General features: G+C 42.5%; 1 protein-coding gene across 2 annotated transcripts in view; it reads left to right on the forward strand.

Annotated features, from left to right (window-relative positions):
- Nucleotides 1-514: 514 nt before the first annotated feature.
- Nucleotides 515-13,683, forward strand: part of VAMP9 (vesicle associated membrane protein 9) — a 48,252-nt gene continuing 35,083 nt past the window's right edge. For both annotated transcript variants that reach the window (XM_024993610.2, XM_059887797.1), the window contains exons 1-2: nt 515-841; nt 10,277-10,347. In XM_024993610.2, coding sequence (XP_024849378.1) covers nt 518-841; nt 10,277-10,347 — 395 coding nt within the window. In that variant the 5' untranslated portion in view covers nt 515-517. The remainder of the gene's footprint in view (nt 842-10,276; nt 10,348-13,683) is intronic.

The following is a 13,683-nucleotide window of genomic DNA, read 5'->3' on the forward strand; positions in this document are numbered from 1 at the left end:
TCTCAAGTCCTACCCACTCCACCACACACCTTCCCTCTGACACACACTCACATCCATTCCCTACACCCACTTGCCTTCTTCCAAGCCTTCACAGAGCTGTTCCCTCTGCTTAGACTGTCCTACCTTTCTTCCCCACTTAAGAGAACCCCAACCCATCCTCCCCAATGGGACAGTGACTTCAAAATCTTTGCTCCCTCTCCCAAAGAGGATTAGCTGCGTCCACTCCAGCATGTGTGATCAGTTTATCTTTCTGTCAGATCGCACATCCACCACTTGAGACTGGCATTTGCCTGCCTCTTTGACCACTACTAGAACATGAACTCCTCAAAATCAGGGTCTGGAACCTACTTCTGCATATCTGTTCATCTAAGTACTTAGGGAGCGCACAGTGGGAGTTCAAAAAGTGCTTGTTGAATTCATGAATGAATTTCCTTTTAAATCAAGGTCGATATTTCATATGTCCTAGATTGTGAATGAATCATATGTACGTAAACACTGTGAAGTAACTGGCTCTTAAATGAGTTTAAGAATGACTACGAAGAAAGGCTTCACTCACCCAAACCCAGTTTTTTCAGAGACCTCGCCCGGTTTCATCTGTTTCAGCCCAGGCAAGAGATGGCCCCGCCTCCCTGCCTGCCAATCAACCGGCCCTCGCGCCTGCGCAGACATCGTCCTCTCACGAAGCCCCGCCCCAGTCACCGCCCCGAGACTGTTGCGGGCGGTTAGATGTGGCGGGAGCTCTTCCTTCATTAGCTCGCCCAGTATGACGATCACCTACAGCTGCATTGCAAATGGCCGAGCGGTCCTAGCGGAGCTGGCCCTAACCGGCGGGTCTTATCAGGTACCCCTCCGTCGGCTCCTCAGCCTTCGGCCTTCTCAGATTCCACCTTTCGAGGGTGGCGCCCACCGGACCCGCTCAAGGGCGGTCCCGACCGGGCTGAGGGGCGTGAGGCCCCGCCCCCGTGAACGGCCTAGCTGGTGAGCTGTGAATCCCTGGCGGGAGCCACTCACACTCTCCGGCGGCCGAGCCGCAAGTGCGCCGCCCAGGGGTTAGTGTTGGTGCTGCATGCGACGTACTTGAGGGTGACTTGGCTGTCACGTTTAATTCCGGAGACCCCTTAAAGATTTTCTCTCCCCCGCGGAGAAATGGCCTGCAGTTCAACACACGTTTATGAACATGGTTTAGTTGCAAAATCCCAGAGTCATGGTGTAAGGGAATAATACAACAATGAAAACCGCCCCTGGAGCTGTCCTTTTATACCCAAGGGCTGCATTCAGTCCTCCTGCAGTGTGTAATAAGTATTTCAATGGACGTAGAGAGAGATTGCTACGGTAGCACTCGGGATGGATGACTGCTTGGCAACCAAAGAGATGATGATGGGGTACTTGGCTTAAAAGCATTCCAAGAGTTCGCCGTAGCCTGGAGCAGCATGGTGGGCTTGGGGAAACCTCAAGAACCTCAGGTGTGGCTTGAGCGCAGCGTCGCAATATATGAGGGGCTAACGACAAGGTCAGAAAAGTGAACAGAGACTAGTTAATGAAAGGTCCTACATTAAGTTGGTTCTCTTATCCTAGAGATACCAGGGAGCAGGTCAAGATTTATAAATAGAGAAATGACAATATCTGATCCATTTTCTGGGAAATTTGGTATGGTTACAACATAGAAGGTGGTTTAGAGGAAAGAGAGACAGTTGGGATGGTGTTTTTATAGTTTATCCAGACGATCAAAGAGCCTGAGCTAAGGCAAAGACAGTGCAGAAGGAAAGGAATGGACAGATACTAAACAGACTTTGCCAACTAGTCCTCAGGAGTTAATGACTGGTAGTATATGTAGGACAGAAAACAGGGCCATGCTTAGGAGGAATCTCAGGGTTTGTTTGTTTAATATTTGTTTATTTTTTTGGCTATGCTGGGTCTTAGCTGAGGCATGAGGGATCTAGTTCCCTGACCAGGGATGGAACCTGGGCCGGCTGCATTGGGAGCTCGAAGTTTTAGCAACTAGACCATCAGGGAAGTCTTCAGGGTTTTTGTTGTTTCCTTTTTTTTTTTTTTAATGTTTTTACCCACAGCTTTATTGAGATATAATTGACATACAACACTGTGTAAGTTTAAGGTGTATAGTTTCTCCATTTGTTTTCTTAAGTGGTATGAAACAAGAGGGCAGCTACAGATGGAGGAAGAGGATTGTGGGAGAAGGAGTTAGGAGAGGGACTGCAGGGAGGAGAGTACAAGTTGGGACAAGTAGAATTTTGTGGCCATTTGGAAACAGTCCATCTGTTTGTGTATTTATTCCTCCATCTTATTCCCAAAAGATTTAAGTTGTAAACATGTCCAACAGGTCAGAGATAACACTTAAAGATGGTAGAAGTGGGTAAGACTGCCCAAGAAAAGGAAAGAGAGTGAGAAGAGAATAGCACCAGAAGGCTGGACACTATTAAGAATAGAATAGAGAGACTTCCCTCCTGGTCCAGTGGCTAAGACTCCCATGTTCCCAATGCAGGAGGCCGGAGTTCGATCCCTGATCAGGGAACTAGATCCTGCATGTCACAACTAAGACCCAACATGGGCAAATAAATAATTCAATAAATATAAATGTAATTTTAAAAAAATTCAATAGAATAGAGAGGTGGGTCACCAAACAGGAGCAATGATATTCTGAAAGCCAAGAGAAAAAAGTTACAAGAATGTTTTGTGCCCCAGAGAAGTTGAATAAGAGCCAACTTGGACAGTTAGGAGATGATAAGTGATCTTACTGATAGTGGTAGAGGTGGAGGAAGAAGACATTGCTCTAGGCCAAGTCGGGGGAAAAGCAGAAACAGTGACAGGTTTTATTTTCTTGGGCTCCAAAATCACTGCAGATGGTAACTGCAGCCATGAAATTAAAAGACATTTGCCTCTTGGAAGAAAAGTTATGACAGCGTATTAAAAAGCAGAGACATCAGTTTGCTGACATAAAGTCAAAGCTATGGTTTTTCCAGGAGTCATGTATAGACGTAAGAGTTGGACCATAAAGAAGGCTGAGGGCTGAAGAATTGATGCTTCTAATTGTGGCTCTGGAGAAGACTCTCGAGAGTCCCTTGGACAGCAAGGAGATCAAATCAGTCAATCCTAAAGGAAATTAGTCCTGAATATTCATTGGAAGGATTGATGCTGAAGTTGAAACTCCAACACTTTGGCCATCTGATGCGAAGAGCCAACTCACTGGAAAAGACCTTGATGCTGGGAATGATTGAGGGTGGGAGGAGACCAAGGATGAAATGATTGGATGGCATCACCAACTCAATGGACATGAGTTTGAGCAAACTCTGGGAAACAGTGAAGGACAGGGAAGCCTGGCGTGCTGCACTCTATGGGGTTGCAAAGAGCCAGGCAAGACTTAGCAGCTGAACAACAACAAGTGAATGGGAGATGGAAGCAGGGAGAATGCAGTTAGACTGTTCTTTCAAGAATTTAGAGAGGGAATGAGAGAGGCCAACAGCTAGAAGAAGCTTGGTCCAGGAAAGGCTTCATTTGTTAATATAGGGAGAGCTTTCACATGTTTGTAGGCTAATGGAGAGAAGAGGTGCAAATTTTTGTGGAGAGGGCAGTTATTGAGAGAATAAGACCTGAAGGAGCACGAAGGGTTGGAATCCAATGTGGCAGTAGAGAAGTGAGCCTTGGATTAGAGGAATGCAGTCTTTCTCTTGGGGAAAGGAGGGGTGTGGATGTAGACATGGAACGTAAGTCTCCTTCTGAGGCTTGTCTCTGTGCCAGTCCCTTAAATGCTGTGTTCCTCAGGGTTCTAACTTCAGTCCTCTTTTTTACTTGACACATTCATTCACACTCTTGGATTACTTTTGCTTTGATCACTGCCAAATCCACTTCCAAAGTATTCACCTCTCTGCACCGTCAGATTGTCTAATAGAGGTTCAAGCGTGTGATGTCCAGCACTAAATTCATTCTTGCCTAGCAGATTCCTCCTCCTGTATTTTTAATGTTGCTGGACAGCTCTGCCAAACCATTCAAGCTGGAAACTGGGAGTCACTTTCCATTTTTCCCTCTTCTATAACCCTCACATCTGTTCTTTGCTGCCAAGTTCTATCATTTCCGTCTTGTGAGTATATCTCGAATCTGCCTCCTTGTGTCAGAACCACATCTCATCATGGCCCTCATTACTTCTCATCAGGGTCATTGAAAATGCCCCCTAACTCATCTCCCAGACTTCAGCCTTGTTCCTCTCAAAACCAGCCTCCACATTGCTACTCAGGAGACTGTTCCTAAAAGCAAATATGATCATGTCACTCCCTTGCTTCAAATCATCAGGTGGCAACTGATTACTTTCATCATAAAGTTCACTGTCCTCAGACTGGCATTCACGGCCCTCCTGGTAGGGCTTCTCCGTGACTATCTCCTCTTCCTGCACCCCCCAGGTGTCCCACCCACCCTGAACTTCACACCGCTCTCCAGTCTGACCAAGGTCTCCATTCACATCCCCTGTCCCCACTCCCTAGAACCCACTTGTCTCCATTTTTTAGCAGTATCACCTCTTCTGTGCTTTGAGATGTTTCTGCATTCCTCCTCGAAGCTTCCTCAATGCCCAGGCTAATTTACATCCCTTTAACAAACTACTTGCCAGGCTGAACTGGAATCTTCTTTTACTTATCGGTCTCTGCCATTGTACTTCTTCAGGACAGGGACTGTTTCATCTCTGCCCTTATAGTGTGTGATGCCTAGACATAGTAGATTCTCAATAACCATTTGATTAGTTATGAAGACACAGGGTCAGAAGGTTGAAGGAGTTTATAAGCCCAATGGACTCTCTGTATGAAGCACGCAGAGAGATAAGAGAGTGGAAGGTAGTGGAGGACAGGATTAAAGGTCTGAAACGACTGCTGTGTGGAAGGCTGACCAGGGAGAAGAAGGCACTTTATGGCACAGTTCTGTCATATATTCCTTCAGTGCTAAATATTGATGTCACAAATGTGTTATACTCATTAGAAAATACTAGTACCAACCAAAGCGTAATCATGAAATCAAATAGAGCTGGACAGGACTGTAGAGATGATCTTTTTGTTTTTAATTTTTAATGGAGTACTATTGCTTTATAATGTTGTGTTAGTTTCTTTTTTTAACTTTTCCTTTGAACTGGGGGATTACCGATTAACAAACAGTATTGTGACAGTTTCAAGTGAGCAACAAAAGTACCCAGCCATGTATACCACACGTATCCATTTTCCCTCAAAGTCCCCTCCCATCCTGGCCACCACACAACAATAATGTTGTGTTATTAATAGCTTCTTGGCAAAGGAAATGGCAACCTACTCCACTATTCTTGCCTGGAGAATTCCATGGACAGAGGAGCCTGGTGGGCTGCAGTCCATGGGATGCAAAGAGTTGGACACGACTGAGCACACAGCACATTAATAGCTTCTACTGTACAGCAAAGTGAATTAGCTATATGTATACATAAGTGCGTACGTGCTAAGTTGCTTCAGTTGTGTCCGATTCTGTGCGAACCCATAAACTGCAGCTCCCCAGGCTCTGCTGTCCATGGGATTCTCCAGGCAGGAATACTGGAGTGAGTTGCCATTTCCTTCTCCAGGGGATCTTTCCGACCCAGGGACCAAACCTGTCTCTTAGCCTCCTGCATTGGCAGGCAGGCTCTTTACCACTGGCGCCACCTGGGAAGCCCATGCGTGTACATATCCCCTTTTGCAGATTTCCTTCCCGTCCATTTAGGTCACCACAGAGTGCTGAGTCGAGTTCCCTGTGCCATACAGTAGGTTCTCATTCCAGTACTTAGTCACTCAGTCGTGTCCGACTCTTTGCGACCCCATGGACTATAGCCCACCAGGTTCCTCTGTCCATGGGGATCCTCCAGGCAAGAATACTTGCCATGCCCTCCTCCAGGGGATGTTCCCAACCCAGAGATTGAACCCAGATCTCCCGCATTGCAGGCAGATTCTTTACCCTCTCAGTCACCAGTGAAGCCCAAGAACACTAGAGCTTTGCAACCCCATGGACTGTAGCCTGCCAGGCTCCTCTGTCCATGGAATTTTTTCATGCAAGAACATTGGAGTAGATTGCCATTTCCTTCTCCAGGGGATCTTCTTGACCCAGGGATCAAACCCACATCTCCTGCGTCTCCTGTGTTGGCCAGTGGATTCTTTACCACTGCGCCACCTTGGAAGCCCATTTTATACATAGTAATGTATATATGTCAGTCCCAATCTCCCAATTCATCCCACCACCACCCTTTTCCCACTAGGTGTCCATACGTTTGCTCTCTCTGTTTGTGTCTCTGTTTCTTGTAGAGCTCATCTTGCCCAGTCCCTTCATTCTTCATGCATGGAAGCAGACCCAGACAAGTCATCTTCTTACACTGTGAGCACGTCAATCCCAGAAACAGCACTAGTGCCTCGTGTGTCAGTTATTTTACTACCTTACGTCGCCACTTGCTTTGTTTCAGATTTTTCTGATTTTGTAGTTTGCGTACTCTAAAAGAGGCACTTTGGAAAAGCTAGGGGAATATGTTCCAGTGTTGAGAACAGAGTAACTGAAAGATTATGTATTCTCTTAATTCCTTTAATGTTTCTTAGGAAATCATTTTCTACAGAATACACTTGGGTTTTTCAGGTAATACCAAGAATTTCAAGTTTTACTTTCTCCCAACTCATTAATAATAAGCTCTTCTCTCCCAAAAAGTTTTTCTTTCAAGCACCATTTTCTGCAAATGGAAAAGTTAATCGGGAGCATGCCTATTCAAGTCTTCTTATGTCATTTTCAGGTTCCTTTCATGCTTCTAAAGTCAATTAATGGGATTCCATATAATTCGATATAGTTAAGGTATTCTGGATAATCATGTGTGTGCTTGCTTGCTAAGTCTCTTCAGTCGTATCTGACTCTTTGCAACCCCATGGAATGTAGCCCACCAGCCTTCTCTCTTCATGGGATTCTCCAGGCAAGAATGCTGGAGTGGGTTGCCATGCCCTCCTCCCTGAATAATCATAATACCTTGCAAATTTTCCCCAAAGAATGAGCCTTATAATAAACAGGTAGAAGAAATCTTAACAATTATTTTTTACACAAATACATCAGTGAATAATAATGAATACAATTTTTATCTTAATCAAAAAAAAGAAGACTGCATAGTTTATCAGAAACTAAAAGCTGAATTCTTTTAGTCAATTAACATTTTACATATAGCTTCACGGAGGTCACTGAAAAGATGTTTGATTAGATACTCCAATCCCCAGTCATATTCAGTTCAGTTGCTAACTCATGTCCAACTTTTTGTGACTCCATGGAGTGCAGCACACCAGGCCTCCCTGTCCATCACCAACTCCCTGAATTTGCTTAAACTCATGTCCATTGAATTGGTGATGCCATCCAACCATCTCATCCTGTCATCCCCTTTTCCTCCCATCTTCAGTCTTTCCCAGCATCAGGGTCTTTTCCAAGGAGTCAGTTTTTCACATCAGGTGGCCAAAGGATTGCAGTTTCAGCTTCAGCATCAGTCCTTCCAATGAATATTCAGGATGATTTGCTTGAGGATGGACTGGTTGGCTTTCCTTGGAGTTTAAGGGACTCTCAAGAGTCTTATCCAACACCGCAGTTCAAAAGCATCAATTCTTTGGCACTCAGCTTTCTTTTTAGTCCAACTCTCACATCCATACATGACTACTGGAAAAACCATTGCTTTGGCTAGATGGACTTTTGTCGGCAAAGTAATGTCTCTGCTTTTTAATATACTGTCTAGATTGGTCATAGCCTTTCTTCCAAGGAGCAAGCGTGTTTTAATTTCATGGCTGCAGTCACCATCTGTGGTGGTTTTGAAGCCCCAAAATATAAAGTCTCTCACTGTTTCCACTGTTTCCCCATCTATTTGCCATGAAGTAATGGGACCAGATGCCACTTAGTTTTCTGAATGTTGAGTTTTAAGTCAACTTTTTCACTCTCCTCTTTCACTTTCCTCAAGAAGCTCTTTAGTTTTTCTTCGTTTTCTGCCATAAGGGTGGTGTCATCTGCATATCTGAGGTTATTGCTATTTCTCCCAGCAGTCTTGATTCCAGCTTGTGCTTGATCCAATCCAGCATTTCTCATGATGAAGTCTGCATATAAGTTAAATAAGCAAGGTGACAATATACAGCCTTGACATACTCCTTTCCCAGTTTGGAAGCAGTCTATTGTTCTATGTTAAGTTCTAACTGTTGCTTCTTGACCTGGATACAGATTTCTCAGGAGGCAGGTCAGCTGGTCTGGTATTCCCATCTCTTGAAGAATTTTCCACAGGTTGTTGTGATTTACACAGTCAAAGGCTTTGGTATAGTCAATAAAGCAGAAGTAGATGTTTCTCTGGAGCTCTCTTGCTTTTTCAATGATCCAACGGATATTGGCCATTTGATCTCTGATCCCTCTGCCTTTTCTAAATCCATCTTGAATATCTAGAAGTTCATAGTTGAGAACTTTGAGAATTACTTTGCTAGTATGTGAGATGAGTGCAACTGTGCGGTAGTTTGAACATTCTTTGGCATTGCCTTTCTTTGGGATTGGAATGAAAACTGACCTTTTCCGTCCTGTGGCCACTGCTGAGTTTTCCAGATTTGCTGACATATTGTCAGCATCATCTTTTAAGATTTGAAATACCTCAACTAGAATTCCATCACCTCCACTAGCTTTGTTTGTAGTGATGCTTCCTAAGGCCCACTTGACTTTACATTCCAGGATGTCTGGCTCTTCATGAGTGATCACACCATTTGGTTACCTTGGTCGTGAAGATCTTTTTGTACAGTTCTTCTGTGTGTTCTTGCCACCTCTTCTTAATACCTTCTGCTTCTGTTAGGTCCATACCACTTCTGTCCTTTATTGAGCCCATCTTTGTATGAAATGTTCCGTTGGTATCTCTAATTTTCTTGAAGAGCTCTCTAGTCTTTCCCATTCTATTGTTTTCCTCTATTTCTTTTCATTGATCACTGAGGAAGGCTTTCTTCTCTCTCCTTGCTATTCTTTGGAACTCTGCATTCAAATGGGTATATCTTTCCTTTTCTCCTTTGCCTTTCACTTCTCTTCTTTTCATAACTGTTTGTAAGGCCTCCTCAGACAACCATTTTGCCTTTTTGCATTTCTTTTTCTTGGGGATGGTCTCGATCACTGCTTCTGTATAATGTCATGAACCTCTGTCCATAGTTCATCAGGCACTCTATCAGATCTAATCCCTTGAATCTATTTGTCACTTCCACTGTATAGTCATAAGGGATTTGATTTAGGTCATACTTGAATGGTCTAGTGGTTTTCCCTATTTTCTTCAATTTAAGTCTGAATTTGGCAATAAGGAGTTCATGATCTGAGCCACAGTCAGCTCCTGGTCTTGTTTTTGCTGACTGTATACAGCTTCTCCATCTTTGGCTGCAAACAATATAATCAATCTGATTTAGGTATTGACCATCTTGTGATGTCCATGTGTAGAGTCTTCTCTTGTGTTGTTGGAAGAGGGTGTTTGCTATGACCAGTGCATTCTCTTGGCAAAACTCTCTTAGCCTTTGCCCTGCTTCATTCTGTACTCCAAGGCCAAATTTGCCTGTTACTCCACCTATGTCTTGACTTCCTACTTTTGCATTTCAGTCCCCTATAATGAAAAGGACATATTTTGGGGGTGTTAGTTCTAGAAGGTCTTGTAGGTCTTCATAGAATTGTTCAACTTCAGCTTCTTCAGCATTATTGGTTGGGGCATAGGCTTGGTTTACTGTGATATTGAATGGTTTGCCTTGGAAATGAACAGAGATCATTCTGTCGTTTTTGAGACTGCACCCAAGTACTGCATTTCAGACTCTTTTGTTGACTATATTAACAATAACCAGTCATGTTAATAATGTGTTATAAAAATGACTAATTAGTGCATCTTATATCTGCACACTTATATGTATAAAAACAAAATATATGTATATTTAGTAGTAGTAATGTCAGTTGCTCAGTCATGTCCACCTCTTTGGGACCCCATGGACTGTAGCCCACCAGGCTCCTCTGTATATGGAATTCTCCAGGTAAGAGTACTGGAGTGGGTTGCCATTCCCTTCTCCAGGGGATCTTCCCAAACCAGGGGTGTAATTTTAATATATTCCTTTAGATTCATATGCCTATTTCATGATAACTTGTCTCTTACCATGCATTATGAATAACTACCCATCAGTTCTCCTAGTAAACAGTTGTTCCTTAATAAAAAGAACATTTGTAAATTAAGGAGATGAATAATGAATGGCACTACAATATTCTATGTAAATGCTAACAATTTTTTTTTTAGGAAGCAGCAGCAGCAGTGCTTAAGCTAGTACTTCTTAGAGCTGAACCAAAGACCATGATTCAAATGGGAAGGTAAGTTATATTCTAATAAAGTCTACTTTTTAATCATTACCAGCTGATAATTGGGCTGGGTTCCCCTGGTGGCTCAGTGATAAAGAATCCACCTGCCAATGCAGGAGATGCAGGTTCAATCCCCGGGTCAAGAAGATCCCCTGGAGAAGGAAATGGCAACCCACTCCAATATTCTTGCCTTGGAAATCCCATGGACAGAGGAGCCTGACGGCCAGTCCATGGGGTTCAACTCTTTTGAACTACTGACTAAACAACAACCACCACAAACTGATAATTATAATGATAATGACATGGGGGGAAATACTTATCACACAGACTCTCGACTGAATCCCCAGAAATGAAGGTATAAAATTATGAATGGTAAGGATGACATTAAATTCAAGAAAGTGGTTACCTCTACAAAGAGAAGGGAGAAGAAATTGAGGAACAGTATATGGGGGACATTAATTGTATCTGTAACACTTTGACTGAACAGTAGGGCTACAAATGTTCTTATCTTATTCTCTGTACCTTTTTTGGTATACCAAAATATTTCGTTAATAAAAAGGGCAATTTCCACTTTAAAATATCTTTAATAAGATCATTCTACTTTACTTGAGACATTATATGATGTGGCTTAAACCATGTATTGTCCCAAGTAAATATTTTGCTAGTAAAAGAACAAGTGGGGAATAGTGAAAGTGAAAATCACTCAGTTGTATCTGACTCTTTGTGACCCCGTGGACTGTAGCCTGCCAGGTTCCTCTGTCCATGTAATTCTTCAGGCCAGAATACTGGAGTGGGTAGCCATTCCCTTCTCCAGGGGATCTTCCCAACCCAGGAATCAAAACCAGGTCTCCCGCATTACAGGTGGAAGGCTCTTTACCATCTGAGCCACCAAGGAAGCCCAATTTCTTTTTTTTTTTTTTAGACTCATCATTGTTTTTTAAAGAGGAGGTTTGTTTTAGCTTACACTTAATGTAAAGACACATTAAATGAATGCACAGTTTTATGAAGTTTCTCAAAGGACTCACTCCCAGCAACCAGCTGCAACTACCAGCTAAGCCAAAGAATAGATCTCTGCCAACTACCCAAAAACTCCCCACCATGATACCCCATTCACAACTTCCTCCCTCTCCCCCAAATCAACAACCATTCCAACTTCTGCAGCAGTCACTTATCCTATTTCTTCATCACCTGAGCACCTGAATATGCATCTTCAGGCCAAAGAGCCCAGTCCCGCCCATTTTTTAGTTTGGTGTCTTTTAAGTCTCTTTAATCCACATATTGCCCTTACATGCCTTTCCTTTCCTTACAATTTATTGTTGAAGAACCTACAGAGTTTCCCCGCAGTCTGGTTTTGCTGATTGCATATTCAAAATTAAGTTCATCCTGATCAAAGCAGTTGGATCCAGTGACTTGATCCCTTTGGCAAGACTGTAGGTTTTTCATCAGTTTTTGATCTGCGGGTGCATCATTCTGCCTTTTGGCATATAGCACCCATTGATATTCATGGCCTACACCCTAGAGCCATTAATTTATTGGGGGTTGCAAAATAGTAATATTCTAGTTTTGTTTTACTTGCTAGCTGGAATGATGTGAAAAAGGGATTCTCTCCTCCATTTGCTTACCTATATCAAACATTCTAATTTGAATCTTTTGAGGACCTCTTCCCTGGTCTCCAGACTTGTATACCTAACCATTCATTCCATATCTCTAGAGGATGTCTAATGGACATCTCCAACTTAGGTTCAAAGTCAAGCCTCCTCTTGAAGTTGTCCCCACATCACCTCTCCAATTCCTCAGGTCTAAAACTTCTATGATCCTTGATTTTTATCTCTTTTACTTCCAAATCTAACCCATCAGCAACTCCTGTTGTCTTTCCCTTCCAAATATATCCACAATCTGACTGCCTCCACCACCATCTCTTGCTGGGGTTACTTGACATCAAGTTAGATTTTTTTTTTCCTTTTTGTTTTTTATTTTTAAGGGTTGCACTCTTAAAGTTTGATTTAATGACATTTTATCATTATGTAAAACATTTATACGGCTCCAAAGTCAAATCTACAAAACGAGTTTCCTTCAAGAAGTCTCATTTTTGTTCCTTTCTTCATACTATTCTCCCTCTATGTAGGTAACTATTTTGACCAAGTTTTTAGTTTATCATTTTCTTTTTTTTCTTATGTATTTCCTTTATGGTAGCATACGAAAATGACAGATAAATGGTAGTACATCATAAGCACTTTTCTCCGCCTTGCATTTGTCAGCTAACAGTATATCCTGCTGCTGCTAAGTCGCTTCAGTCGTGTCCAACTCTATGTGACCCCATAGACAGTAGCCCAACAGGCTCCCCTGTCCCTGGGATTCTCCAGGTAAGAACACTGGAGTGGGTTTCCATTTCCTTCTCCAATGCATGAAAGTGAAAAGTGAAAGTGAAGTCGCTCAGTTGTGTCTGACTCTTAGCGCCAACCCCATGGACAGCAGCCCACCAGGCTCCTCCATCCATGGGATTTTCCAGGCAAGAGTACTGGAGTGGGGTGCCATTGCCTTCTCCGAACAGTATATCCTAGACATCACATATTCAAGTTTTTTTAATATTTAAGGACATTTCTGAATGTTATTCACTAAGCATACTAAACATAAATTTAGAATCACATCCAGTATCAATTTACTTCAAATCACATATTCAACTTTTGAAGAGATGATAGAATTAGAAACTTTTCCTATAAAGACTCTCCCCAATTTAAAAATAAAAATAAATATTTTTTAAGTCACTAAGTCATGTCTGACTCTTTGTGACCCCATGGACTACCAGGCTTCTCTGTCCATGGAATTCTCCAGGCAAGAATACTGGAGAGAGTTGCCATTTCCTTCTGCAGGGGATTTTCCTGACCCAGGGATCAAACCCATATCTCCTGCTTGGCAGGCGGATTCTTTACCACTGAGCCACCTGGGAAGCCCTAATGGATATTATGCATGTCAACTAATACCATCATTAAAAATATTTGTAGTATATTGTATTCATGATATGATATGAAGGATTTGTTTTGAAAGGGTGCATATTTTAAATTTTCTACCTCTGGGATTATCTTTTCTACATATTTTGAGATTCCTCATTCTCATATATATCCAGTTTAACATTTGAACATGTCTGTTGCCTATATAACCATTTGGATATAGAGTGTTCAGAAATCACTAGATTAAAGCCTACACACCAAGCAACTATTTTGCTTCCTATATCCCTAAATTTTCTGGATTGCTGGGCAGTAAAGATGGTGACACTCTCCAAAAATCTTATAGCCTCCTAAAATGTCTGAGAAGGTACAAAAGGTACTTAGAAACTAAGTGGTCTAAAAA

This window comes from Bos taurus, chromosome 6 (assembly GCF_002263795.3).
Source record: "Bos taurus isolate L1 Dominette 01449 registration number 42190680 breed Hereford chromosome 6, ARS-UCD2.0, whole genome shotgun sequence".
NCBI lineage: Eukaryota > Metazoa > Chordata > Mammalia > Artiodactyla > Bovidae > Bos > Bos taurus.